The sequence below is a fragment of the Populus nigra genome, chromosome 6 (assembly GCF_951802175.1).
Source record: "Populus nigra chromosome 6, ddPopNigr1.1, whole genome shotgun sequence".
Taxonomy (NCBI): Eukaryota; Viridiplantae; Streptophyta; class Magnoliopsida; order Malpighiales; family Salicaceae; genus Populus; species Populus nigra.
In genome coordinates, this window is record NC_084857.1 from 16,101,565 (window position 1) to 16,127,272 (window position 25,708).

The 25,708-nt window shown below is 31.8% G+C and overlaps 1 protein-coding gene across 1 annotated transcript; it reads left to right on the plus strand.

Annotated features, from left to right (window-relative positions):
- The first annotated feature begins 19,823 nt into the window (after positions 1-19,823).
- LOC133697157 (uncharacterized) lies at positions 19,824-24,258 on the plus strand. The gene is made up of 7 exons (XM_062119556.1): positions 19,824-20,450; positions 20,664-20,804; positions 20,905-21,270; positions 21,993-22,235; positions 22,718-22,810; positions 23,562-23,762; positions 23,861-24,258. The coding sequence occupies exons 1-7, from the start codon at positions 20,085-20,087 to the stop codon at positions 24,071-24,073; spliced, it is 1,623 nt and encodes a 540-aa protein (XP_061975540.1). The 5' UTR covers positions 19,824-20,084; the 3' UTR covers positions 24,074-24,258.
- Positions 24,259-25,708: the final 1,450 nt, after the last annotated feature.

Below are 25,708 nucleotides of genomic sequence, written 5' to 3' on the forward strand. Positions count from 1 at the left end.
CAATCTTAGGATCTAGATTGTAAGATCAAGATAACTCCATAAAAATAGATTGAAAAAAATTACAAAACCTAATTTCCAACCATCTCAATGTTGAAGAATGGAATAAAAAAAATCAATTAATAAAAAGGACCTAAAAAAACCCTGACAACCCTGATTAAGCTCACTAACCCTCGTAACTTGGTTTATATGAACAAGATAGAATAATAGATGGAAAAAAACTATGAAATTCAATTCCCAGACTAACCTAATAGCAAATGACAAAACTAGAAAAAACAACTCAATTAAAAAAAATGACAAAAAAAACCCAAGCTAACACAGGGTAACTTGCTGAACCCGCAATACAGGTCATAAGATCAAAACAGAACCCTATAAAGAAAAGCAAAAAAATTACAAAATTCAATTTCAAACCAGCCTAATGTTGAAAATGAAACTAAAAAAAAATCAATTTTAAAAAATAAACATAAAAAAGATTGACTGAAGTTAACCTGTGTTAAACTTCCAAACTCATTATTTAAGGCATAAGACTAGGATTGCCCTAAAAACATCACTAAGCTTAATTCCTTATAAACTCAATGTTGAAGGAAAAATTGAAAAACAATTCAAAAAAGAGCTCAGAACAAAACAAAAGTCAATCAAAAGAATAAAGATCAAGTTTGATATAAAAATAAAATGACAAAACTCCTTGCAATTTTGGTTAGATCATCGTGAAATCCGAGAAAAAGATAGAGAAATAAGGGAGGATAAGAAAGAAAAGGTTGTTTAAGCCTCATCATTTCTCGTCCATCAACACATGTCGCCTCCCATAATAGACCTTGCTGAGCTGCTTCCTACACCATCAACGACAATGGTGTTCTGACATAAGAGGAAACTGCAAGCTATGTCAAAGCAAGGCAACTTCCCTCGCACACTGATGCGTGGGTTGCATATGCCCGCTAGTTTGACACTACTTGTTCACTCCAACCCTACACATTTGTTTCATTTTCAAATGTGGTCCCTTAAGTCTTGATTGTTTTAAATTAATAAAATTTTATTTTATTTTGACAAACCGAACATTAACTGAGCGTCCAATTTTTTCTCTTCATATTACAAGATCCCATATCTAGAAAACTAAAAAGAAACAATTAAGTTTGATCCCAAATAAGAGAAGGGATTAAATGAGAAAAAATTTGAGCGACAAAAAAAAAGCTGAACTTTTTCCTTGTATGTGCAATCCAATCCCTAATTCTAGCAAGAAAAAGGCATAAATGTTTTTCTAATGTTCAAATTCGGTCCCAAAAGCTTTGATTCTTTTAAATCAATACAATTTCATTTAACTTAAACAAACCAAGCATCAATTGAGCGATGAAATCTTTTCTCAATACCACGCAATCCACTAACCTAAAAATCTAAAACAAACCACCTAGCTTAATCCCAAATAAACCCAAGGTCAAAGAATCAAATTGAAAAAAAAAGGACCAAAGGAACAAAATAATAATATAAAAAAAGAAAAGAAAACTCAGTAGAACAATATTACAATCCATAATGTTTTCTCTCTTGAGAATAGTAAAAATATCTTATCTTGTAATTTGTTTTTGTAATTGGTCATCCAAGACTCATCAATGTTCTTTGATTGTCTACAAAACTAACTTTTTTTCCTTAAATTTCTTTATTGTTAACTCCAACTCGTTTTTACATAATATATATATATATATATATATATATAACTCACTTTTATCCAACTACTGGATTTAGTAAAAAAAATTTAATGAATAAAAAAGACAATTAATGAGTTAAGAACATCAATTTGATTTTTCAAAAATTTATGATTAAAAATTTTAACAACCTATAAGAATGACATGAATACTAGTTTTTATATATTTGAATTAAATATAACATAGTTTCTTGTTTATAAAATAAACAAATTAGTCTTTCCATTATAAAAAGAATAATAATAAATAGGGAAGATAAAAAGATCAATGAAAAGAGTAATTTTTAGAATAAAATACTATTTAATTCTAGTAAGTATAATCAACACAAACACTAAAACGAATGGTAAAAGTATTTTTAATTTATTAATAGATATAAAAACAAAAAATAATTAAATATATAGTTTTTGGAACTACAAGTTTCTTTTTTAACCATATAACTAACTATATTATTATTACTAAAAAATAAACAACGAATAACATTGTAACAACTAACTTACTATTAACTTACTATTATGATAATTTGCTCCTTTCATTAAGAAAAATAGTTATTTGCAAATTATTTAGGAACAACTCTGTCTTTTATATTGTTTTTGTAAATTCAAATTGCTAGATTAACTTTGGAAAGAAAAAAATCATCAATTATTGTAAATGGGTTTTTTTTTTGGTCTTTTTAATCTGGTTAGCACAGTAAAATGATGGTAATGCCCTTGAAAAGCAAAAAATGATAAGATGTCATTTAAGGCTTACCTTTTCTTTTAACTTTGGTTTTTTGTTATATTTATATTGATTTAGGAGCAATTTTGTCTTTTAATTAATATAAAATATTATTAAAAAAAATGGTTGACATGTGTGTAGCATGCACAATGCGCTAGACACTCCACCTCCTTTGAGCAGCATGTGTAGAGTATAACAAGGGCTTCTTTGGTATGGTTGGATTCCTTTTGACGACCCCTCCATTACACCGTAGTGCATGTGCCACTCTGACCCCTAGTTTGAGGTCGATAGGCTTTTTGATCCTTTTGTATAATTTTTTTTTATGATTTCATCTTTAAATATTTGATAGGTTGGGGATTGGGTTTTGCAGTTTTTTTATGTATGATGCTTTCAATTTAATAACTCAGGTCACTAATTTGAAAAGTTAACGTGAGTTGACATTGTTTTTCCCCTTTTAATTGGCTGAAAAATTGAACAACATTGTTTTTTTCCTTTTTGGATTTTTTTCCCAAGTTATCATAATCGTTTTTTTTTTAAATTTTGATCTATTTATTATCATTTCCTAATTTTTTATCATCTAATTAAAATAAAACCAACTTATTTGACTCAATCAAGTCTATAACCAATGTCGTAAATTTTTTTTTTTCTAAAACTCGCTTGCAATACCTAAACATCATATTTTATGAAAACAAAATAATAGGACACCACTATGTAGCACAAGCCCATACTAGCAAGATACTCTAATTGGTGTGGGTATTTCACTGTAACAATCCACAATGAAATACCCAATTTACCTTTCCATAACAAAACCAAGAAACTTGCTATTGTGGAGAATTCAATAATTTTGCTGGGGTCCATTTGTTATTGTCAAATTTAAAGGAGAAAATTTAGTAAATTCATATTTAGATTGCATAACAAAATGGCTTTTCTATCCATAGATTCATAGTTTTTTAAAGCTTATGTACAAAGGCATTTTTGTATTTTAATTTTTTTTAAGAACAATAAAATAATTTAAATGCCTTTAAAATGGAATTTTCTTTAGCTTTCATTCAAGGTCTTTTTTGTATTTTCATTCTTGCTTTATTGTTACTATAAGGTTGGTTTAGGGGAAATTTTGTAATTTAATAAATATAAACATTATTAAAAAACAAGTGGTTGAGGCACGCATTGCACACATCAGCACGTGGCCCCCCATACCCTTCGAGCATCGTATAAAAGGGTCATCTGGTAACCAAGCATCAGCTTCCACAATGACGTTTGAATCTTCTTGGCATCCCCTTAGTGATGAGGCATTGCGTATGGCCAATGACCATCGAATTTGGCACGAACAACCTTTTCCCTCCTTTCTTCTCTCTTCCTTGATTTTAACACATGCCCATTCAAAAATTCAAAGCACCCCTTTACTTCAATTTGGTATTCCTTCGAATTTGGTCATGTTCTTTGTATTACTATTTATTTTATTTGGAATAATTTATAAAATTAGATTTCTTTTTCAATTTCACCTCCTTTAATTTTTTCATCTTTCAAATTTGGTCCTCTTTTTTTATTGCTACATGTTTTAATTGAGACTAGTTATATGACCGTGCGACACCGCGGGTCAATTTTTTTGCATAAAAAATATTAAAAAACACTAAGATCTAAATGTGTTAGGTTTTTTTGCAAAGTTATACCCAAGAGTCTCTGGTTTGGCTTAACGCCTGATCTAAGAGTGATATTTATAATATTAATAATAACATTAAACTTGCATGACCCAAGTTTAAATGGGTCTAGCTGCAATACCAGACCCAATAGTCTTGGATGTGGGTCTGGCTGTAAGGTCATGTCATAAAAGTGTGATAATTAAATAGATTAATTAAAAACAAAAAAAAGAAAAAAAACCAATAGGAAGAAAAAAAACTAATGAAGAAAAAAAATCTGAATTAACTAGGTTAACCCGTCAAACCTGAGATCCGTGTCATGAAAGTCTGATAACTAAATAGAAAAAAAATTAATATCAACAAACTAAATAAAAAAATTAATTAAAAAGAAAAAAAAAAGCATCAACCTTTTCACCGTGGATTGCACTGTGCAGTCCACCATGAAAGGCATAAAAAGAAAAAAAAAGCAAAAATAAATAAAAATAAAGGCATTAGCCTTTTCACCGTGGACTGCATACAATATAAAAAGATGAAATCGGAAGAACAAAAATAATGAAGAAAAAGAAAAACAATCTGAATCAACTAGGTTAACCCACCAAATCAGGTTAACCTGTCACACCTGGAATTTGTGTTATGAAAGTGTGATAGCAAAATAGAAAAAGATTTGAATAAAAACAGGAAAAAAAAACTAAAAAAAGACAACTCAGTGTTTCATTGTGCACTGCACAGTGAAACACTGAGCACTTTTAGTATATGTTATAATTATAATTATAATATTATTATTATTATTATTATTATTATTATTATTATTATTATTATATATAAGTAAAAAAAAAGATTAATTAAAAAGGACAAAGCAAAGAGAAAAAAAACCTACAAAACTAATGAAGAAAAAGAAAAAAAATCTGAATCAACTGGGTTAACCCTTTTTATATTGTATGAAGGTCAAACCTGGGATTCATGTCAAGAAGGTCTGATAATTAAACAGAAAAAATTTAATATTAAAAAACTAAATTAAAAAAATAATTAAAAAAGATAAAAAGATAAAAAAAAACTAAAGGCATCAGTTTTTTCATTGTGGACTGCACTGTGCAGTCCACAGTAAAAGGCTTAAAAAAGAAAAGAAAAAAAAACAAAGGCATACACCACGGGTTATTTTCCTTGCATAAAAAACATCAAATAATGCTAAGATCTAAGAGTGTTAGGTCTTTCATCCAAGATATACTCAAGAGTCTTTGGTCTAGCTGCAACGCTTGACCCAAGAGTAATATTTATAATATTAATAATAATATTAAACTTACATGACTCAAGTTTAATTGAGTCTAGTTGCAACAGCGGACCCAAGAGCATTGGATATAGGTCTGGCTGCAAGGTCGTGTCATAAAAGTGTGATAATTAAATAGATTAATTAAAAAGAAAAAAAACCAACAGGAAGAAAAAGAAAAGAAAAATCTGAATTAACTGGGTTAACCCTTCAAACCAGGTTAACTCATCAAATCTGAGATTCGCGTCATGAAAGTTTGATAATTAAATAGAAAAAAAAATTACGGGTTAACCTAGAATTAACTGGGTTAACCTGTCAAGCCCGGGAGACGTGTCATGAAAGTCTGATAATTAAATAGAAAGAAATGTAACATTAACAAACTAAACTAAACAAAAAAAATTAATTAAAAAGAGAAAAAAAATTTTGGGTTAACCCGTCAAACCAGGTTAACCTGTCAAACTCGCGATCCATGTCATGAAAATCTGATAACTAAATAAAATAAAATTTAATATTAACAAACTAAATTAAACAAACAAAAAATCATTAAAAGAAAAAAACACAAAAAAAAAAGCAAAAAAAAACCATAAAGGCATAAAAAAGAAAAAAGAACAAAAAAAATGAGCAGTTTATAATAATAATAATAATAATATTATTATTATTATTATTATTATTATTATTATCTTATAATATATAAGTGAATGAAAATAAAAGGCGTTGTGAAGCTACAGTGCTTTCCCCACGCCTTTTAGAGTATTACTTAATAATTTTTTAGATTGATTGTTTTACAATTTAATCCTTTTTTGTTTTTTTCCTATCAAATTTGATTCTTATTATTTTTTATTGCTACTTTTTCACATTGGTAATTTTTTAAAATTAATTTTTTTTTGTCCTTCAATATGAGCTTCTTAATTTAAATCGAATCTAGGATTTCACAAATTGCGAGTTTTAGAGATGAACCCAAATTTAGAAGGTTCACATGGGTGTGCTTGGTTTTTTTAAGCTCATGTTTTGTTATTTTTGGACTTTAACAATTATTCAATTGGAGAATGGACTTTGTTATAGAGTTTTTAAATTGATATTTTTTTTTATTTCATCCTTCAAACATTAGATTGATTGAGATTTTTTTTTCTAATTTCATCATTCAAGGTTAGAAGTTTTTTTATATTAGGTTACATGATTTTCTTCAATTTCCTTTCTATTTTTAATCTCAATCCCATCATTTAGACTATAGGTTTAGCGGGTTAAACTAAGTTAACTCAGATTTTTTTTTAAGTTTAATATTTGTTACGCTCCATCCTATAGCGTTAGTTTGTTCTAGAATAGAGCTTCACAACATTTTCTAGCTTGTATTGTATGGAGTTATCTCATTTGCATGATCTAAGTCGCAGAGTTTGTTTAGCTTGCCCAGTTTGCCGATTATTTTTTATCCTTTTTTTAAATGATTTTTTTTTAATTTCATCCATTTACATTTGATTTGTTTGGAACTACTAGACTTAATCTTTTTTTAATTTGCTTTCTTTTATCTTATCCCGATCTCATGACATGGCTTGTATATTTGGCATGTTTACTTATGTTGGCTTGGATCAGTTTTTCTTTTTCATTTGATTGGCTAAAATCTTAACTTCGTTGCCTTTTTCATTTCGGTGACCATTTGTTTTGCAGGTTCCTATGATTCTTTTTTACTTATGCTGGCTTGGTTCATTTTTTATGTATTTTTTACATAATAATATAATGTATCAATAAATGGAGACCAAATCTAGCCCAAAGTTCGAATCGAACTGATGTTTTTTTTAATATGTATTTTTTAAATAACTTTTTTATTTATATTTAAATGAATACTCATTCTATCTGATTTTTCATGTTTTATATTTAGCATTTTTTTAAACAATGATTTTTTAAAAATTATTTTTATGTATTTAATTTTTAAAGAGATTATTCTAATTCATCTATAAATTTTCTTTTTACATTTTGTATAAATGAAATTTCTTTTTAAAAATAAAAAATATTTATTTTTAGATAATATTTGTTTTTCCCATTTGATTTTAATAAATAAATTTTATGTGTATCTATTTCTATTATCATTTGGTTAAAAAAATGATTTTAATAGACAGAGTTATTGAATACAACCAGATAAATGACTTATATTACTACATCAAATATCTTGATTTACATTTGTCTTTTGAATTTTCAAGTTATGTCTTTAGTTATCAATGTCATAATCCTATTTGGGTTTCCCCCAAAATTATCAATTTCTTTAAATAAAAACAAAAATCAAATTGCAAAATGAAAACAATGAAAAAAAATGAAAAAAATAATGGCAACTTGGCAATAACTGGTTAAGAAGGGTTTTAAACGCATGGAAGAACCAAAGTGAGATTTTGAACAAAATCAAGAACCCAATTGTACCCAAAATTGAAAGACAATAAAGATTCAAGGTTAAATTAAATAATTATCAAATAAATTTGCATAAGAATTAAGTTTGAAGACTTAATTAAATTTTTAATAGGATAATTTGATTTAAATACACACCTAATTAAAGGTTTAATTAAGTTTAAGAATTAATTTGGGTCAAATTAAAAGAATTGATAAAGTGCTAAGACTTAATTAGATTTTTAATAGATAAAAGTAATTTTTTTTAAGGAATTATTGGTAAAAAAAATTAAATTTGGAAGCCTAAATCGGGCTCAATTGAGAATATTAGATTTTTAGATAATCAAATTTAATTTTTACAAAGTTAATTGGATGAAATTAAGGGTAAAAATGCAAGAAAATTAAAGTTTGGGGGTCAATTAAGGTTTAAATTGAAAAAATTCAAGATTATGGATTTTTTTTGCAAAAGGCGTGCAAATTCAGGGACCCAAGTCGATTAAGAATATAGGTGAAATAGAAGAAATTAGAAGTTTGAAAGTCAATTAAGGATGAAATTGAAAATATCCAAGATTAAGGACCAAGTTGAGAAACGCGATAAATTCAGATGATCATTTAAAAACTTTACAGGGGTAAAATTGAATTGATTTTTAAAACCAAAATCCAATTAATGACCTAAGTGAACAATTTGAAAGATTGAGGGTTGAAATTAAAGATATTTATGATAATTTAGGTCAAAACACCAAAACAATATCGTTATATTAAAATGAAACGGTGCGTGTTGGCTATGTTTTAACCAAAACGACCTCGTTTTGGTCAATGCCTAGTAAAAACAATATAATAAAGCTAGATAATATGTTGTTTGACATTATTCATTGTCTTCTTCCTTTGCTCTTGAAAAAGTTGATTGAGAGACCTTTTTTTATATTCATTTAATGCATCACACATGCCCCAAATGAAAGAACAAACACACCCTTTAGTAGCCCTGAACTTGTACTACACCCTAAGTTTTATTCCTATCAATTTTCCACCTAAAAAATCGTTGAAAAGTCCACCTAAATGGGTTAACTCAATCAGCTTTAACAACCTCGTATTGCTAGTACCAAGCCGTTGTTTTCCAACCAAAGATTGGGATCCTTTCTATGCGAATTAAGGGACAAGATTCATGCCTAGATGGGACCTCATGTCCCTCTTTCATTACCTATAAATAAGAGTGAAATTTGTGGAGAAATAAGGATGAAAGCCGATGGAGAAGTGAGAGAAAAAATAAGGAAAAAAGAAAAAAAAGCGATCACCCTTTTATATCAAACCAATAAAATTAAAACCAAACCTTGTCCTTACAAAAACCTACCTCTACCAGTTCAACTAAGAACCAAAATAAAGAGGCTTGTGAGAGAGACTAGAGAGAGACGCTCTCCTTAAAGGAGTGTCTCCTCATGTCTGTGTTCTCCTACTACTAATCTCGAGCTCCTATCTTCATGTCATCTGTGCATGACTTTTTTGTGTAATAGCCCGACTGTACGACTCGATCAATATTAAAAGATTCCATCAATGATTATAACAGCCCTGCCGGTTTTCGGTGTTCTACTTTTACTTGTTGGCAAATACTACACTTTGCCACGTAACCAGCCACTTCTTTTCTCATATTTGGCCACCAGTAGTACTGCTTCATATCCTGGTACATCTTAGTACTACCTGGATGTACAGTGAACTTAGACTCGTGAGCTTCTCATAGTAACTTTTGTTTAAGGGCTTTGTTGTCAGGCACATACATACATCACCCCAACATCACTATTCTATCATCACCCATTTGAAAAAGAGTTTCACCCCCCCCCCCCGGATTCCAGTTTGATTCTCACTTTTGACACCTTATCATCATGTTGTTGTGCCTCTAATATTTGTTCTCGATATCTTGACTTCACCCTTAGTTGAGCCATTAAGGATCCTTCCGGACTCACACCTAATATTGCCCCCAATCTCTTTAGCTCAATCATGGTTTCCTCATTCCAAGTCGTTGGTCCACTCCTAATCACTTTGTCTTTACGGGTAAGAGCATATGCGACGACATTCGCTTTTCCTGGATGATAATCTATAATACAGTCGTAGTCTTTAATAAATTCTACCCATCTCCGTTGTCGTATTTTGTCCTTCCCTTCTCGGGTAAAACAGCTTCTGTTGGTGAAGCCTTTGATCCAAACCATTGTTGTACTCTTGGTTGCGCCTCCTGCCACCCTGACTCTTGCCATCCCAAAACCTAATCGAGCAGCAACGAAGAGCACGTTGCATGTCTTCCCCCAAAGCCTTAATTGCTGTTTTGGTTGTCTTATTCCTTAATGTACGGGATATTGAAAAAGATCTGGTGTTTTGTAGCCTATTAGAGGATGATTTTGATAAACGTTTGTTCTTCTATCACTTTCTGGCATGGAATTGCACTTTACTTCCCCTGTTGGGGTTAATTGGCCTTTATTTGGCGGTGCCGAATCCCTCGATTGGGATTTGTGCCGGCATAGACACCACTGAAGCATTAGATGGTTAAATAACCATCTGATAAACCATGAGATTGTCCTCATGATATCTGGTTGGTTTGCTTTATGTTTTTTAGTTTCTCTGCAAATCCTACTTGCTATGTTTTGTCTGCTGCTAGGGCTCTTCTCCTAGCTTTGTTGGATTTATCTCTGCTCTTCTTAGAGGGCTTTGTTGTGGATTTGTTTATATTGTGTATTGTTTTGTTTGCTAAGCTTTCTAAAGCTTACCGTTAGCCTTTCTGGTTGTTGCACTATATGATTTTGATTTGCTGGGGTGGTTGAGGTTCTATGGACTCACTTAATAGTTTTTGTTTTGTGGAAAGTTTGATGTGAAGCATCATCTTCTTTCTGCTTGGTTATGCTGGCTGATACAATTCTATGTGTCTCTATATGGTTTGCTAGAGTTGTTCCCTCTTTAACGTTGTGTTGCTGCTTTTTGCAGGATTGTCTGTGGCTATTGTTGTTCTCTTCGACTGCATGGATGGTTAGAGGACGTTAGGTTACTGCTATATGCAACTTGGTTTTCCTAAGATTGGTGAGGTTGACTGCTGGACTGTTTGCCTGTTGCACTGGTATAGTGGACTTCCAAGCTTGTTAGCTCTTGTTTTTTGTTATGAGTTATGTTTGCTGTGGAAGGCTCTCCTAACTCAAGGTTGTCTTTGTTTGGCTGCTGCTTAATGCAATGTTAATATGTTGGAGTCGATGAGATTCCAAGCTTTGTTGCTGCTAGCTTGTCTTATTGTAGGTCTGTGTGGGCTGTTTAGTTGCTGCTGAAGGTTCTCTTGGGATTACCTTAGGTTGGTGACACATCACACTTCATCACCCTTGCAGGGTGCTACTGATGTTGACTGTTGGGGTTGGTTTGCTAGAGTTGCTCTTCACTCTAGCGTTCATGTTATTGCTGAATGGTTAATGCTACTTGCAGTGTCGGCTGTTTGTTTGCTGATTAAAGGCTCTCTTAGGTTTGCCTTTGGCTGTTGTGGTTTGTTAAAGTTGGCTTCCCTCTCTGACCTTTGTGTTGTTGTTGTTTGCATGTTGGTTTACTGGAGTTGATTGCTAGCTTCTTTGAGTCACTTTTACTCCTGACATGTTTATTATGTTGATGCCTCCTCTGTTAGTTGTCCTCTGTAAGCAATATACAGAGAAATGTGTGGTCTGCTACTGCTATGCGCCTGCTCACTAATGTTGGTGTTGTGCTTTGCTTCTACTTATCCTACTCTCCTACATGATGTAATTTGGCATCTTGGTGTTGTTTCTGTTGTTCCTTTTTGTGCTGCTTTGGCGGTTGTGTTCTCAATCTTCACCTCTGCTGGGTTTGAAAAAGCTCGCTGCTATTTGTGGGTCTCTAATGGCTATGCGTACTGATGTTAGTTGCTTTGATGTTGGCTATGTTATCTGGTTGTTCATGTTTTAAGTTGGTTGTGTTTTAATATAAGGCAATCATATTGTCAAATGATCATGTTTTGATGGCTATAATGTTCCTTTTGATTGTTCAATGGAGCATGTTCCTTTAGCCTTTGTATGTACATGCTTGTATATTCTGACTTACTGGTCTCCAGCTTAGTTTTGTTTTGATTTATAAAATTTCTTACATTTGATTAAAAAAAACAAAACAAAAACCCTCACCAGCCATTACCTCAACCACACCATAAGCCACTATTGTTTTTGCTCCTCCACTATTATTTCTTGCAAAGCAATATCTCCAGGTCAAGTAAAATCTTTCCTCTTCTTCCCCTAGTTTCTTAGATGTTAGTTTATGCATAAGAATATAATATAGTGTGTGTGCGCGTACACGCGTTGGTGGTAAGAGTATAAAATGCATGAAATCATGAAACATGTGCAATGGTTTATGGATGGTGTAACTTGATTTTTGGCAATCAATTTACCATAAAATTTCCACCACTAGGTTGGATCGGTGGTGGAAAAAGAAGGGGTTGGCCTCTCATTGCAGCCCAACCCATGTGGGTGGGTTGAGTTTTATAAAAATGGCTTTTAGGTCGCTTGCCTGCCAAACAAAATAGGTTTAGGCCTTAAGCCCAGCTCAGTAGCCCAACCCAAACCTAAAAACATGTTTGACACTCCATTTTGGCTAAGAAAAATATGTCCTGATTGGGTTTTTAAGGCATGTTTGCTAAACACTTCCTTAAATCATTTTTAATGTCTCTAATTTTAGGCTAAAGGAGTGTTTGATAAATACATCTTACTTTCCTTTAGCTTTAGTTTGTCTTTATTTTAGTATTTAGTCAAATAGATTCTAAAATAGTTCAAAAAATCCAGGGACTATTTTAAATTATTTGTAGGTCCCTATATGTTTTTTCAATAATTTTATCTAATATCAGGCTGTAGACTTACACTATAAAATACTGACCCGATATTAAAAATATTTGGTTTTTCTTTAAAATTTCAAAAAAAATCAAAACATTTAACAAAATACAAAAAATATGTTTTGTTTACGCGTATACGATCAAATTCTAAAAGTCTTTCACATATATTTTCTAAAAACCAAAAACTATTTTTTTATCATGTTTTAAAAAATATAAAATGGATATTGTAACTAGTTTATGATTATCCATTAGGATTTGATCAAAATTTCAAAAATATCATAAAAAATAATTTGTTTGATTAATATTTAGGGTATGAACGTTACAACGTAATGAGTATATAATGGTAAGATAAATGTAACGATCTGAATACTTCTAGTTGACTATGGAAAAAGATTGTGTTGACTATGTACAAAAATGTCATAAGTGTTAGATATATAAGGATAAAATAAATGCACCTCTAGCACCCCGATTCAATATGACCTTGCTCTGGCCTTTTAATATGTGGAGATTAGATTTCATAGGACCAATCAACCCAAAGGCTAGCGACAGGTATAAACTTATCTTGATGGTCATCAACTACTTCACTAAATAGGTAAAAGCTAGCTCTTACATGCATATGACACAAAAGGTGGTCAATAGATTCATTGAGAAGAATGTGATTTGTCGTTATGGCTTGCCAGCAAAATTAATAAGTAATAATGCTTAGAATTTAATGAGAAGCTAATTGCCGAACTCTACACCAAGTGGAAGATTAAGCACTTTCATTCTTCTGCTTACAGATCTAAGATTAATGGTGTTGTTGAGATAGCCAATAAAAATCTCAAGAAGATCATTCAAAAGATGATAGTCACCTATAAAGATTGGTATGGGATGTTTGCGTACACACTTCACGGGTACCACACCACAGCTAGAACTTCTATGGGTGCAACCCATTATTCTTTGAAGTGGTAATGCCTTTATAAGTAGAAATTTCATCATTAAAAGTTCTTATAGATGTAGAATTGAAAGAATCAGAATGGACAAAACTAAAATTTGAGCAATTGAAACTGATCAGTGAAAATAGACTAGCAGTCATTTGTCATCATCAATTGTAACAAACCAAAATGGCCAATGCATACAATAAGAAGGTCACACTAAGGTTTTTTTTTAAAAAGACCTGATATTGAAAAAGATCCTGTCAACATCAGGAGAAGATTAGAGCAAATGAGTGTTGAACTATAAAGAACCATATATGGTGTAAAAAACCTTTTCCGAAGGAGCCTTGATTTTGACCAAAATAGATGAAGATGATTAACCTAAGCCTATAAACTGGAATGTTATAAAGAAGTACTATGTTTGATGTACTTTGTCAATAAATCAATAAAAATCAAAGTTTGGTAAAAAATCCTTTGGTGTACTTTCCTTTTTTAAGAACTTTGAAAAAAATTCCACATAATCTCATAAGCTCAAGAAAATCTCATTTCTGTGTCTTCATAAAATATCAAAAAGTTTTTGGAAAATCAAAGTTATTAGTACAAATGCAGATGTCAAATTGGTGTTTATTTTTAACAAGCGAGTTTTGAGAATTCAAGTGATTTCCTAGTAATGTGATCAAACACTTAAAATTGAAAAATGAACCAAAAACCACTCAAATAACTTTGAAACTAAGTTTTAGTTTGATTAATAATGATTCATAATTTAATTATAATGAAAATAATTTTGCATAACCAACCAATCGTAATGAAAAAAAGCAAAACTTACCAATCCTAAATGCAAAACTTACCAATCATAAATGCATGCATTTCAAATGAGGAAAGACCATCTTTAATAATACCTTCACAATACTCAAAAATATCATTTGCAATCCATGTTTGAGCCTAGCAAGTCTTTCTTGCAAATCAACTTTAACTAGGATCATACCTCATGCAAGTACGAGGATTTGAAAAGCAATATGACCGCATGAATATACAAAATAATCCTCAATGATTAAAGGTGCCTAAATAAAGCTAGGGGCATGAAGAAATTCAAAGATTAAAAAAAGGTTAAACATGTCATACAAAATAAAAACAATGAGTATGATCATGACATTCAAGGCTAAATAGTCCAAACATCTTGGGCATGTCATAGCATTTTGTAAAGTCAGTTCTAAAGTCTAGGAGGCCATCAACCAAAATGAAGGATTAAGAACGAGATTTAGTGATTCTTAGTCATGAAATCTCTTAAACACCTTTTGAGCTTATAAATATTCTTTTGGTTCTTAGCCAAGAGCCAAAGCTCACATTTAGTTCTTGATAAAGTCCTTTCTAATAAAAAGCAAGCAAGTTGGGCTGGTAAGCAATGTTATCTCGTGCAAAATGAGATCTTCAAAAGATTATGGTTATGCTTCATTATTCATACAAGTAAAATAAATGCTTCAAAGATTTTTCTTTTATCTAAAACTCTCGAGTTGAAACTCGAATCCTTTGACCAACAAATCATGAAAATTAAAAGATCACCTCATATTTTTACAAAGAGAAAAACTTGCACCAAAATCTAAAATTTAACCTTCATGAAACTCTTTACATGGGAGTTTTTTTGAATTTTTCAAAAAATATTTGCTTTAATCTTGCATCAAAATGGTTTCTACATTTGGAAATAACTTTAAAATTCTAAAGATTTTTCTTTAACATCAATATTTTGTAAGAACCAAATATCTTCTGTATAACATCATCTCTAAGAAAACCCTATCAATCAAAGCAAATAAAATACTTGGAGGCATGATTATACCGGGGGCAATTCAAGAAATCCAATAGGGTTATCTCCATAATTCCTCTTCTAGGGAAGCATGAATGGGAAACATGATGCTTAAATCCTCCAATGTCTTTTAAGGAAAGTAATCATGAAACAATCAACTGTTGAAGTAAAGGTCCTAACATAAGGGAGTGTGCTGAGATCATCTGAGCTCGTAAAATGAGTCTCTCTTTCCCAAAGTTAAGTCTACAAGTCCTGGCTTAAGTAGGCAAAAGTGAAAAAGCCATGAAAACTTGCTATAAGGATTAAAGTTTTGAGAAACAAAGTCCATGAAAAACATGAACCTATATTTCTTAGGTTAAAAAAAAAACATGCATAATGACCCCAAAGCATTACATTTTAACCTTTGCAGGGAGTCCAATGAAAGAATCCTCGACGAGTTCAAATTCTTTCAGCAAAGAAAAGCTATCAAAGGCTTAATCCATGTCAATGAAAGAGGGGTAAAACCCTAATTTTCAAGATATGAGATCAAGAGAGACCTTGAAGGTTATGTGCATATAACTCTAAAGTATATCATTTCGAGTGTGCTTGTAAACCACTTACTTTTTTATAACATCTTTTAAACTATTTTCTTTTTAATGCATCTTTGAGCTCTCATTTCCTAAATAGCACGCCTTTAAGCCATGTTTTTCTCATTTTGAGTGCATCTTTGAGTCCTCACCTTTTAAATAGTGTGCATTTAAACCCTATCTTTCCTTCTAAGTGTGTCTTTGAGCTCTTATCTCCTCAATAGTACGCCTTAGAGCCCTATCATCTTTCTTTTTTAGTGCATATTTGAGCCCCCCCCACCTTTCAGATAGCGTGTCATCAAGCCATATCTCTTTTAAATGGTCCTTTTGGTACCATTTCCTTCTAAATGTGTTATCATACCCTTACTTTCTGGATAGCACGTCGCCGAGCCCTATCTCTTTTACATAGTACTTTTAGCATTATTTTTTTATGAGTGTATTGTCATGCCCTTAACTTTCAAATAATACGTCGTCGAGCCCTATCTCTTTTACACAAAGCTTTTGGAACTATTTCCTTTTGAGTACACTGTTATGCCCTCACCTTTTAAATAATATGTTGTCAAGCCCTATCTCTTTTACACAATGCTTGCGGCACCATTTCCCTCTAAGTATGTCATCGATCTCTCACCTTTTAGATAGCATGTCGTTGAGCACTGTCTCTTTTTCATAGTGCTTTTGATACTATTTCCTTCCGAGTCATGCGCCTTTGAGCTCTATCTCTTTTATATATTGTTTTTCACATTATTTTCTTCTAAAAGTCCTTTTAAGCTCTTTTTTCTAACATTTTTGTTACATCTGTCATTCTTAGAGACATCTTTGAATATCCCACATTTTGAAAAGGATTAAACATTTCTTCATTTGACAAATCCACATCTTTTTCTTTCTGTTTTCTTTACAGGCTTGCAATCTAAACTTATGAGACTTTATATTATAAGCATTATGAAGAGAAGACAATTGTCATAACTCAATTTTGGGTTTTCCCTAAAAAATTCCTTTTAAATTAAAAACAATAAAAATTGAAAAATAAAAACAACAAAAAACTTGAAAAAAAATGAATGGCAACTTGGCAAAAACAAGCTAAAAAGGGTTTTAAACGCATAAAGGAACCAAACTAAGATTTTGAACAAAACCAAGAACCTAATTCTACCCAAGATTAAAAGACAATACAGAATCAATGTGAAATTACATGATTATCAAATGAATTTGCATAAAAATCAAGTTTGAAAACTTAATTAGATTTTTAATAGGCTAATTTGATTTCAATTACAGACCTAATTAAAGGTTTAATTAAGTTTAAGAATTAATTTGGGTTAAATTAAAAGAATTTATTAAGTACAAGGACTTAATTAGACTTTGAAAATATCAAATTAATTTTATTAGGGACTTAATTGGTAAAATATTAAATTTGCCTAACACAGGCTCATTTGAGAATATTGAAATTTTAAAGGACTAGATTTAATTTTTACAAACTCAATTGGATGAAATTAGGGGTAAAATTACAAGAAAATCGAAGTTTGAGGGTCAATTAAAGGTTAAATTGAAGAAATCGAAGATCAAGAACCTTTTTACAATAGGCACGTTAATTTGAGGACTCAACTTGGTTGAAAATAGGGGTGAAATCAAAGAAATTAGAAGTTTGATGTTCAATAAAGCATGAAATTGAAAATATTTAAGACCAAGAACTAAGTTGACAAACACGATACACTCATAGGGTCATTTTAAAACATTACAAAGGTAAAATTGAATTGATTTTTAAAATAAAAATTTAATCATGGACTTAAGTGAACATTTAAAAGATTGAGGGTTGAAATTAAGGATTTATAACCTAATTTAGATCAAAAAACTGAAAGGACATTGTTTCATTTAAATGAAACGATGTGTTTTGCCCATGTTTTAAATTTGAAAGCCTGACTCGAGCTCATTCAAGAAGATTTGAATTTAGAGGGCCAGGTTTAATTTTTACAAACTCAATTGGATTAAATCAGGGGTAAGATTGCAAGAAAATCAAAGTTTATGAGTTAATTAAGGGTTAAATTGAAAAAATCTGAGACCAATAACATTTTGCAATAGGCACGTGAATTCGGGACCTAATTTGATTGAAAATGAAGGTGAAATTAAAGAAATTAGAAGTGTTAAAAAATATCTAATACCAATGATCAAGTTGAAAAACATGCTAAACTTAGGTCATTTTAAAACTTTGCAGGGGGTAAATTTAATTGATTCTTAACATTAAAATTCTATTAAGGACCTAAGTGAACAATTTAAAAGATTGAGGGCTGAAATTAAATGAGGGATTTATGACTTAATTTAGGCCAAAACAACATAATTTTGACCAAAACGACGTGTTTTCATAATGGTGTTTTTTCAGTCATTGCCTAATAAAGAAAAATATAACCAAATGACATGTCATCTTTTCATTTGGTCCTAAAAAAGTTGACAATGAGACCTTTTTCATAGTCATTTAATGCAACACCAACACTTCATATAAGATAACAAATACACCCTCTAATAGCCTTGAACTTGTACTACACCTTCAACTTTATTCTTGTCGATTTTCCACTTAAAGAACTGTTGAAAAGTCAACCCAAATAGGTTGACTTGATCAGTTATGACAACCTAGTATTAGCATTACCTGGCTATTATTTTCCAACCAATGGTTAGGATCCTTTCCAATCAAATCAAGGGTCAAGATTCATGTCTAGAAGGAAACTCATGTTCCTTTTTTATCCCTTATAAATAAGGGTGAAATTCATGAAGAAACAAGGAAGAACATTGAGGGAGAAGGGAGGGAAAAAACCAGGAAAAGAGAAGAGAGAGAGAGAGAAATGACCACCCTCTTACATCAAATCAATAAAATTGAAACCAAACCTTCCAATTACATATAACTACTCCCACCAGTTCAACTAAGAAGCAAAAAAAAAAAAAAACCCTCACCAACCATTCCCTCATCCACACCATGAGCCACTATTGTTTTTGCCCCCCTTCCCACTGTTATTACTTGGAAAGCAATATCTCCAGGCCAAATAACATCTTTCCTCTTCTTCCCCCGATTTCTTTGATATACGTTTATGCATGAGAATATAATGTTGTGTGTGTGTGTGTGTGTTGGAGTTAAGAAGATAAAATGTATGAAATCGTGAAACTTGTGCAGTGGTTTACACATGGTGTAACTTGATTTTTGGCAATCAATTTGCCAGAAAATTTCCACCACTAGGTTGGGGCGATTGTTGAAAAAGAAGAGGTTAGCCTCCATTTCAACTCCAGCCCATGTGGATAGGCTGAGTTTCATAAAAAGGGCTTTTCAGTTGCTTACCCGCCCAACAAAATGGGCTTGGGCCTTAAGCCTAATAAGCCTAGCTCATGTAGCTGAGTTAAGCCCAAGCCAGACCTAAAAACGTGTTTAGCACACCCTATTTTTGCTTAGGGAAAAGTGGCAGTGTTTGGCAAACACACTGTACTACCTTTTTCTTTAGCTTTAATTTGTCCTTATTTTAGTATTTAGCCAAGTAAGCCTTAAAATAGTTCAAAAAATTCTTAAAAAAATCATGATACTAGAATGACAACTTCTTTAAAATTTTAGTAGAGTGCACTGAGAGTGTTGCTTTTTTTCCTTGCACAAATAGTTTCCTTATCTAGACTCTTGCATACTAATAGGTTTTCTAGTAACAATGATACTAGATGATGACTCCTTCACAATCATAATTTTATGATTAATCTTAAAACCCTTTCAATTCAGGAGAAAAACCTGTCATGTGATGTCGTGCGCGCTATTATAATCATTAATGGTTTTATTTATTTATTAATATAGATAATTTTTAATTTATTTAATTAAATATATATATATATATATATATATATATATATATTGGTTACATATAAGATTTTTTTATATAAAAAAACATGCATATTCAATGTTCTTTTTAAAAAAACATGCTGCGGAGCGCAATTGAAATAATTAGTAATAAACTTAAAAAAGTTGAAACAAAGAAGAAGAAAGTTTCAGATTATCAACAGGATAATGAGACCAGAGGAAGTCGAGCTGTAAATCTGCCACGTACTCAAATTCCATTCCAACTTCCAAGTCCTCAACAAGGGAGTGGTCTCTCCCTCTCCCTCGTCGTCAACGTCAACAACAAAAAGTCAATCAAATATCAATTTCCTCACCCACACACAGAATGGATCGATCATAACCAAAATCTCCTCTATCAACAATCCTTAACGAAAAATAATAGCAGTAATTAATCTCTTTCTCTCTTTGCAATTTAATCCAAACCCAAATCCAATCTTATGTCTAAATTATTCTATCATCCAACGATTAAATTGCTGAAAATTTTAATTCTATTATTATTATTTTTAGGAGGAGATTTTGGTTCGAACAATAATAATAATAATTATTATGTTGAGGCTTTCAAGGTACCTTTTAGGGTTAAGGATGTGCTTCCGGTGCTGCCTCACCAGATATCGTGGCCGGTTTTGAACAATCTCCACAGCGCCGTTGATTTATTGCCTTATTTTGTTGGATCTGTTTCTCCTGATAATGGAACTCTTCAGTGGAAAGGAGCTTGCTTTTACGACAACGAAGCTCGCCTCGACTTCGCCCTCGCTGATTCCGATCACGATCCTGCCTTGGGCGGCGGCCTTCTCCGTCTCAAGGTCTTTTTCTTGTTTGATTAATTGATTGATTTCGATGTTTGTTTGCTATTAATTAATTAATTCTAAGGCTTTTAATGGAATGAATTGAGGAAAATAAAAATTATAGGGTTTTGTGTTTGTTAAGTTTGTAGCATGTTTGTTTACTCTTGGAAATGTAGTTAGTAGAATGATCATATCTTAATGTAGCTTAACCTACCTGTATTCTCTTTACAGACATCTGCGGCGCATAGCTGGACATGTATGGATTTGTATGTTTTTGCAACGCCATACAGAGTTACTTGGGATTACTACTTTTCTGCACGGGAACACACATTGAAATTTGATTCGTGGGAAGAAGCTGCTGAGATGGAATATGTAATGTGATTTATTACTTGTTTCTATTTTGGAATTTTATTAGCTTTGGTAACTTCACTGCATAAGAGGTGAGTTAAAATGCAAATTTATGGTTGAGCAGGTGAAGCAGCACGGTGTCTCTGTATTTCTCATGCCGTCTGGAATGCTGGGGACCTTGCTTTCTTTAATTGATGTCTTGCCTCTGTTTTCTAATACAGTGTGGGGTCAGAATGCTAACTTAGCTTTCCTCACAAAGCACATGGGTGCTACATTTGAGAAACGACCTCAGCCTTGGCGCACAACCATTAATCCAGATGATGTTCATTCTGGTGACTTTTTGGCAGTCTCCAAGATTCGTGGTCGGTGGGGTGGATTTGAGACATTGGAGAAATGGGTGACTGGTGCATTTGCTGGTCACACAGCAGTTTGCTTGAAGGATGAACTGGGGAATCTTTGGGTTGGTGAATCAGGACACGAGAATGAAAAGGTATGTGCTAAATCACATAGAATGCAGATTAGATGAAGAAAAAAGTATGAATAAGCTATCATAAGGTTGTTTTAAATGTCTGGTTTTTATCATGTTCACAAGTCAATGATGCCTTCTTAAAAACTTGTGATTTTGCTTTTGCTTTTGTTTCTCTTGAACACTAGCCTTTTCATTTGTGTGGCTAGAAGGGGAATCATGGTTTTATATACGAGGAAAATATAACTGAATTTTTAGTTAGAAAAATGGAGAATGCTGTTTGGAAAATATGGTTGTACTTTCTTTATTTCTGTTGTTATTGTTGACACATGTTCTTAAATGTACCACTTTTAGGCACACAGAAGCACTATTCTGTAGATGCTTTGATACAATCTCAGATTTGCAAAGTTGAATTAATGTTTCAGCCTGTCAGAAGCAAGTAAAATTTTTGAATGTTATCCTTCAGGAAGAAAAAGTTGAGTTTTCTTCTTTAGGTATGGGGTTGTCAATTGGAAACCATGGTGCATTTTTAGTTATGGAATTTGTACAAATATGGTAGGTCTGTGTGCTCAAAAGTAACAGAGTTTAAATGTAGAAGCATCGCATAGAAAACTGTCCAAGGTACTATACAAATATGGTATTGAATGGATTTTGGGTGTTCAGAATTATAATATTATACCGAACCATTTTCCTAGCTGTTTGAAAAATATTTTCTCCTCACAGCATGTTCTCATATGACTTGGCAGGGTGAAGAGATTATAGTGGTAATCCCATGGGAGGAGTGGTGGGAGTTGTCACTAAAGGATAGTTCTAATCCACAGATAGCTTTGCTTCCTTTACATCCAGATGTGCGTGCAAAGTTCAACTCGACTGCGGCTTGGGAATATGCTCGAAGCATGTCTGGCAAGCCATACGGTTATCACAATATGATATTTAGTTGGATTGACACAATAGCTGATAATTACCCACCCCCTCTTGATGCTCACTTGGTATAAATCTCGTCTATACACATACACATATTTGTCTCCTGGAATTGCATTATACATGAGATGCATGCTGCACTATTAGAGTGTTGGCTTACTGCTTGGGTTGGTCTTTTCTGTTGCCAGCAGTGGTATACTTCCTATGGCAGCACATTGATTTCATGACAGTTATATGGTCTTTGTTTGTGCGCTGTCATGGATTCATGTTTACATGCTTATGGCCGAGTGTTGAGTGGTTGTATATGCATATTTGCATACTTTGCAGTAGCATTTGAACTGAAGGCTGTGCTGATATATAAAATTTAAATTGGTGTAGTTGATATGTTGTTTGAAGCAAAAGTTTGCTAACATACTGGAATTCAAAGATGAATGTCATATGACCACCGATTTTCCTTCTGGAAAAGGGAGAATTTTTTTGCAATGATTCATCGTTCTGCAGGAATCAGATTTAGTACATGTGTCATTTAAGGAGTTGAACCTTATTTCAGGTCATTTCTGTCATGTCTATGTGGACTCGTGTGCAGCCAGCATATGCTGCAAATATGTGGAATGAAGCTCTAAATAAACGGCTTGGAACTGAGGTATTGCTCTTGTTCCTGACCTGTAGTCATCCTAGTTCTTCAATTTGTGGGATTAATTCCAAATAAACCTACTATTCTTGTTTTACGATGGTTATGTTTTAAGCCAACAGCAAATATGGTGAAACGACTAATTTAATCAATTAATTTATGGGTTAGAAAAAAAAAATATTTACTTGTGTTTATTTATGTTTTCCACTATTAGACAGCTTCTACAATCTCATGAATATTGCTTCATCTTGTTTGGGAGAATATTGTTTGATAGGGCAACCAAAAATCCATATGGAACTCTTTAATTGTGATGATAACTAAAATGATAAGAACCAGAATAAATAAATCAATTCAACCGATCAAAGCATAGATTGAAGTTTTGTTTATGGTATTGTGTTAGCTCTCTTTCCAAATTTTACTGATCAAAGAAAAACTCATGATGTTCCAACTCTTATTATCTTTCTTCTTTGTTGAACCAATTGCAAAAATGAATCTATCTTTGTTGCATACTTGCATGTTTTCAATTTCTTATCATTTAGTTTTATAATCATACGGTGATACAGAAATCTTGAGGTCAGATGGAGGAAACTAATCGAAGTATATAGATTCCAATCCTTGTGCATGTTTGAACTGAGCCCACAGATTTTGAACTTTTTGGTTCATAATGAATGAGCACAGGCATGCTTTGCGATAGAAATGCTGTGCACCTAAAGCATACTTGTTCGGTAATCAACTTTTGGCGTTCACCTGGTATTTCTTTCAGGATTTGGACCTGTATGGGATTTTAGGTGAGACAGAAAGGCGCGGCATAGCCTTTGATGAATTACTTACTGTTCCAGAACACGATGAATGGGTTTATAGTGATGGGCAATCAACAACTTGTGTTGCTTTTATTCTTGCAATGTATAAGGCAGCTGGAGTATTTGGTCCAGTTTCCAGCTCTGTTCAAGTAACTGAATTTACTGTAAGTTAGAAGTGCTTTTTTTATTCTACTTGATCTTCATCACAATTCTCTCTTTAACTTTCGACATTTTAAGTGACATGGCCCATTGCTGCTCACAGATTCGCGATGCATACATGCTTAAGATTTTCGAAAACAACCAAACACGTTTGCCAAGCTGGTGCAACAATGGAAATGTTCAGCTCCCGTTCTGCCAGATTCTCGGCGAGTATCAGATGGAGTTGCCGGAGTATAACAGCGTAGAGCCATATGCCAACATGAATGAGAACTGCCCATCTTTACCTCCTGTTTATGATAGGCCCATTCAATGTTAGTTCCAGTCTTACTTATTTACTATTCCGAAGATTCTCTTAATTCTGTGCTTTAAATTTGTTGCCTGTCATCTTTGAAGCTACAAACCTGGCCTTCAAAAACAGTTGTAGAACATTTAAGTGCCACGTGTTCTTTCCCACTTCTGACTAAAAATATTTCAGTTTATGTATATAAGACATTATTAGTATGCTCTGGATTGCTGTTTTTAATTTCTCCTTGGTATTAAAGGGATTCAGAACGTAGCTAGAAGCGAAGCTACTGATGGTTGATTTGGACTTGCCTATACTTGCTTCTCCTTGTTTTGTAGAAATACTAGTTCGATGGATGGAGCTTTTTTCTTCTTTTTTTGTTTTTTAGTTTAAAATTGGATCCCTGAAAATTTAATAAAACTAAATTTTATTTTGCTAAATTAAATATTAACTTAATAACTTTGAAGTTTATTCTTAACATCATTATTAAAGCTCTATGTAAAACAAATTAAAATAAAATATCAAAATCAATCTTAAATCGACTTAATATGAAATTAACATGAAATGATCAAATTAAAAATTAAAAAAAATCAAGTAGCAAGATATATAAATAAAAGTAAATATTATGGGTTGTGTTTTTTTGTTTCCATGTTGTACTTTTATTGTTTTTTTAATATTTTCTTTACCTATTTTATGGTTTATTGAATGTTAATTTTACAAAACTGCATTATAATTGTTAAATAAAAAGCAAAAAATCCAATAAAAAAGAAGGATGTGAAAGAATAAAAAGAGTTAAAAAAGAGAGTTGGGATTTGTTAAATAAAAAGAAAAATAATTCAATAAAAAAATAGATTTGAATGAAAAAAAGGTCTAATAAAAAAAAACAGAGAACTTGAATGCCACATTACTATTATTAAATAGGAAGTAAAAAATCCCATAATAAAAAAAGAATGCGAATGAAAAAAGAAAAGAAAAAGGTTGAGGTTTGTTAAATGAAAAATAAAATGACATGTTGGTTGAGGGTATGCCCGTAACATCGATTAATTGTTAATTAAATGGTGACATGTTGAACAATAATATATATATATATATATATATATATATATATATATATATATATATATATATGAGACAAGCATTTTAGATTAATTTAAGCCAACAATAATTAACATGTATGATATCATGATAAAATTATAAAATTCACATTAAAATAAATTAAAAATCCTAATTATAATGAATAAATATCAAAGATTAAAAAAAAATTAATTAAAAAAAAGATAAAAAAATAACTCAAGTATACTTGTATCGATAGTCAAATTTTTCCGGACATAAAAGAAATAAAGTTAAAGTGATGCTAGAATTTCTAAAAAAATAAAAGAAATTTGAGACTCGGGGTCATTAGATCGACCGAGTTTAATAATTTCGGTTAATTTAACAACATTAAAAAAACCAACTCTAATTTAATAACATTAAAAACCAAATACACTTGGGGTGAATCTTTTAGACCCAAGTTAATGTTCCAAAATTATATCCCGCAAAATATCAAACCCGGGCTCAATCAATAAACTCAATTCTCAACCAAAAAAATAAGCAAAAAAAAATGATGTCAACTCATATTAACTTATTAAGCTTGTAACTCGAGTCATTAGAGTAGAAACACTAAATTAG

Bases quoted from the DNA above. Each gene is read 5' to 3' on its own strand.
- LOC133697157 (XM_062119556.1), top strand. From the start codon at position 20,085: ATGTCTAAATTATTCTATCATCCAACGATTAAATTGCTGAAAATTTTA. The intron at 22,236-22,717 runs GTATAAATCTCG...ACCTTATTTCAG, and splicing joins CCCCTCTTGATGCTCACTTG to GTCATTTCTGTCATGTCTAT. The intron at 22,811-23,561 runs GTATTGCTCTTG...TATTTCTTTCAG, and splicing joins ATAAACGGCTTGGAACTGAG to GATTTGGACCTGTATGGGAT.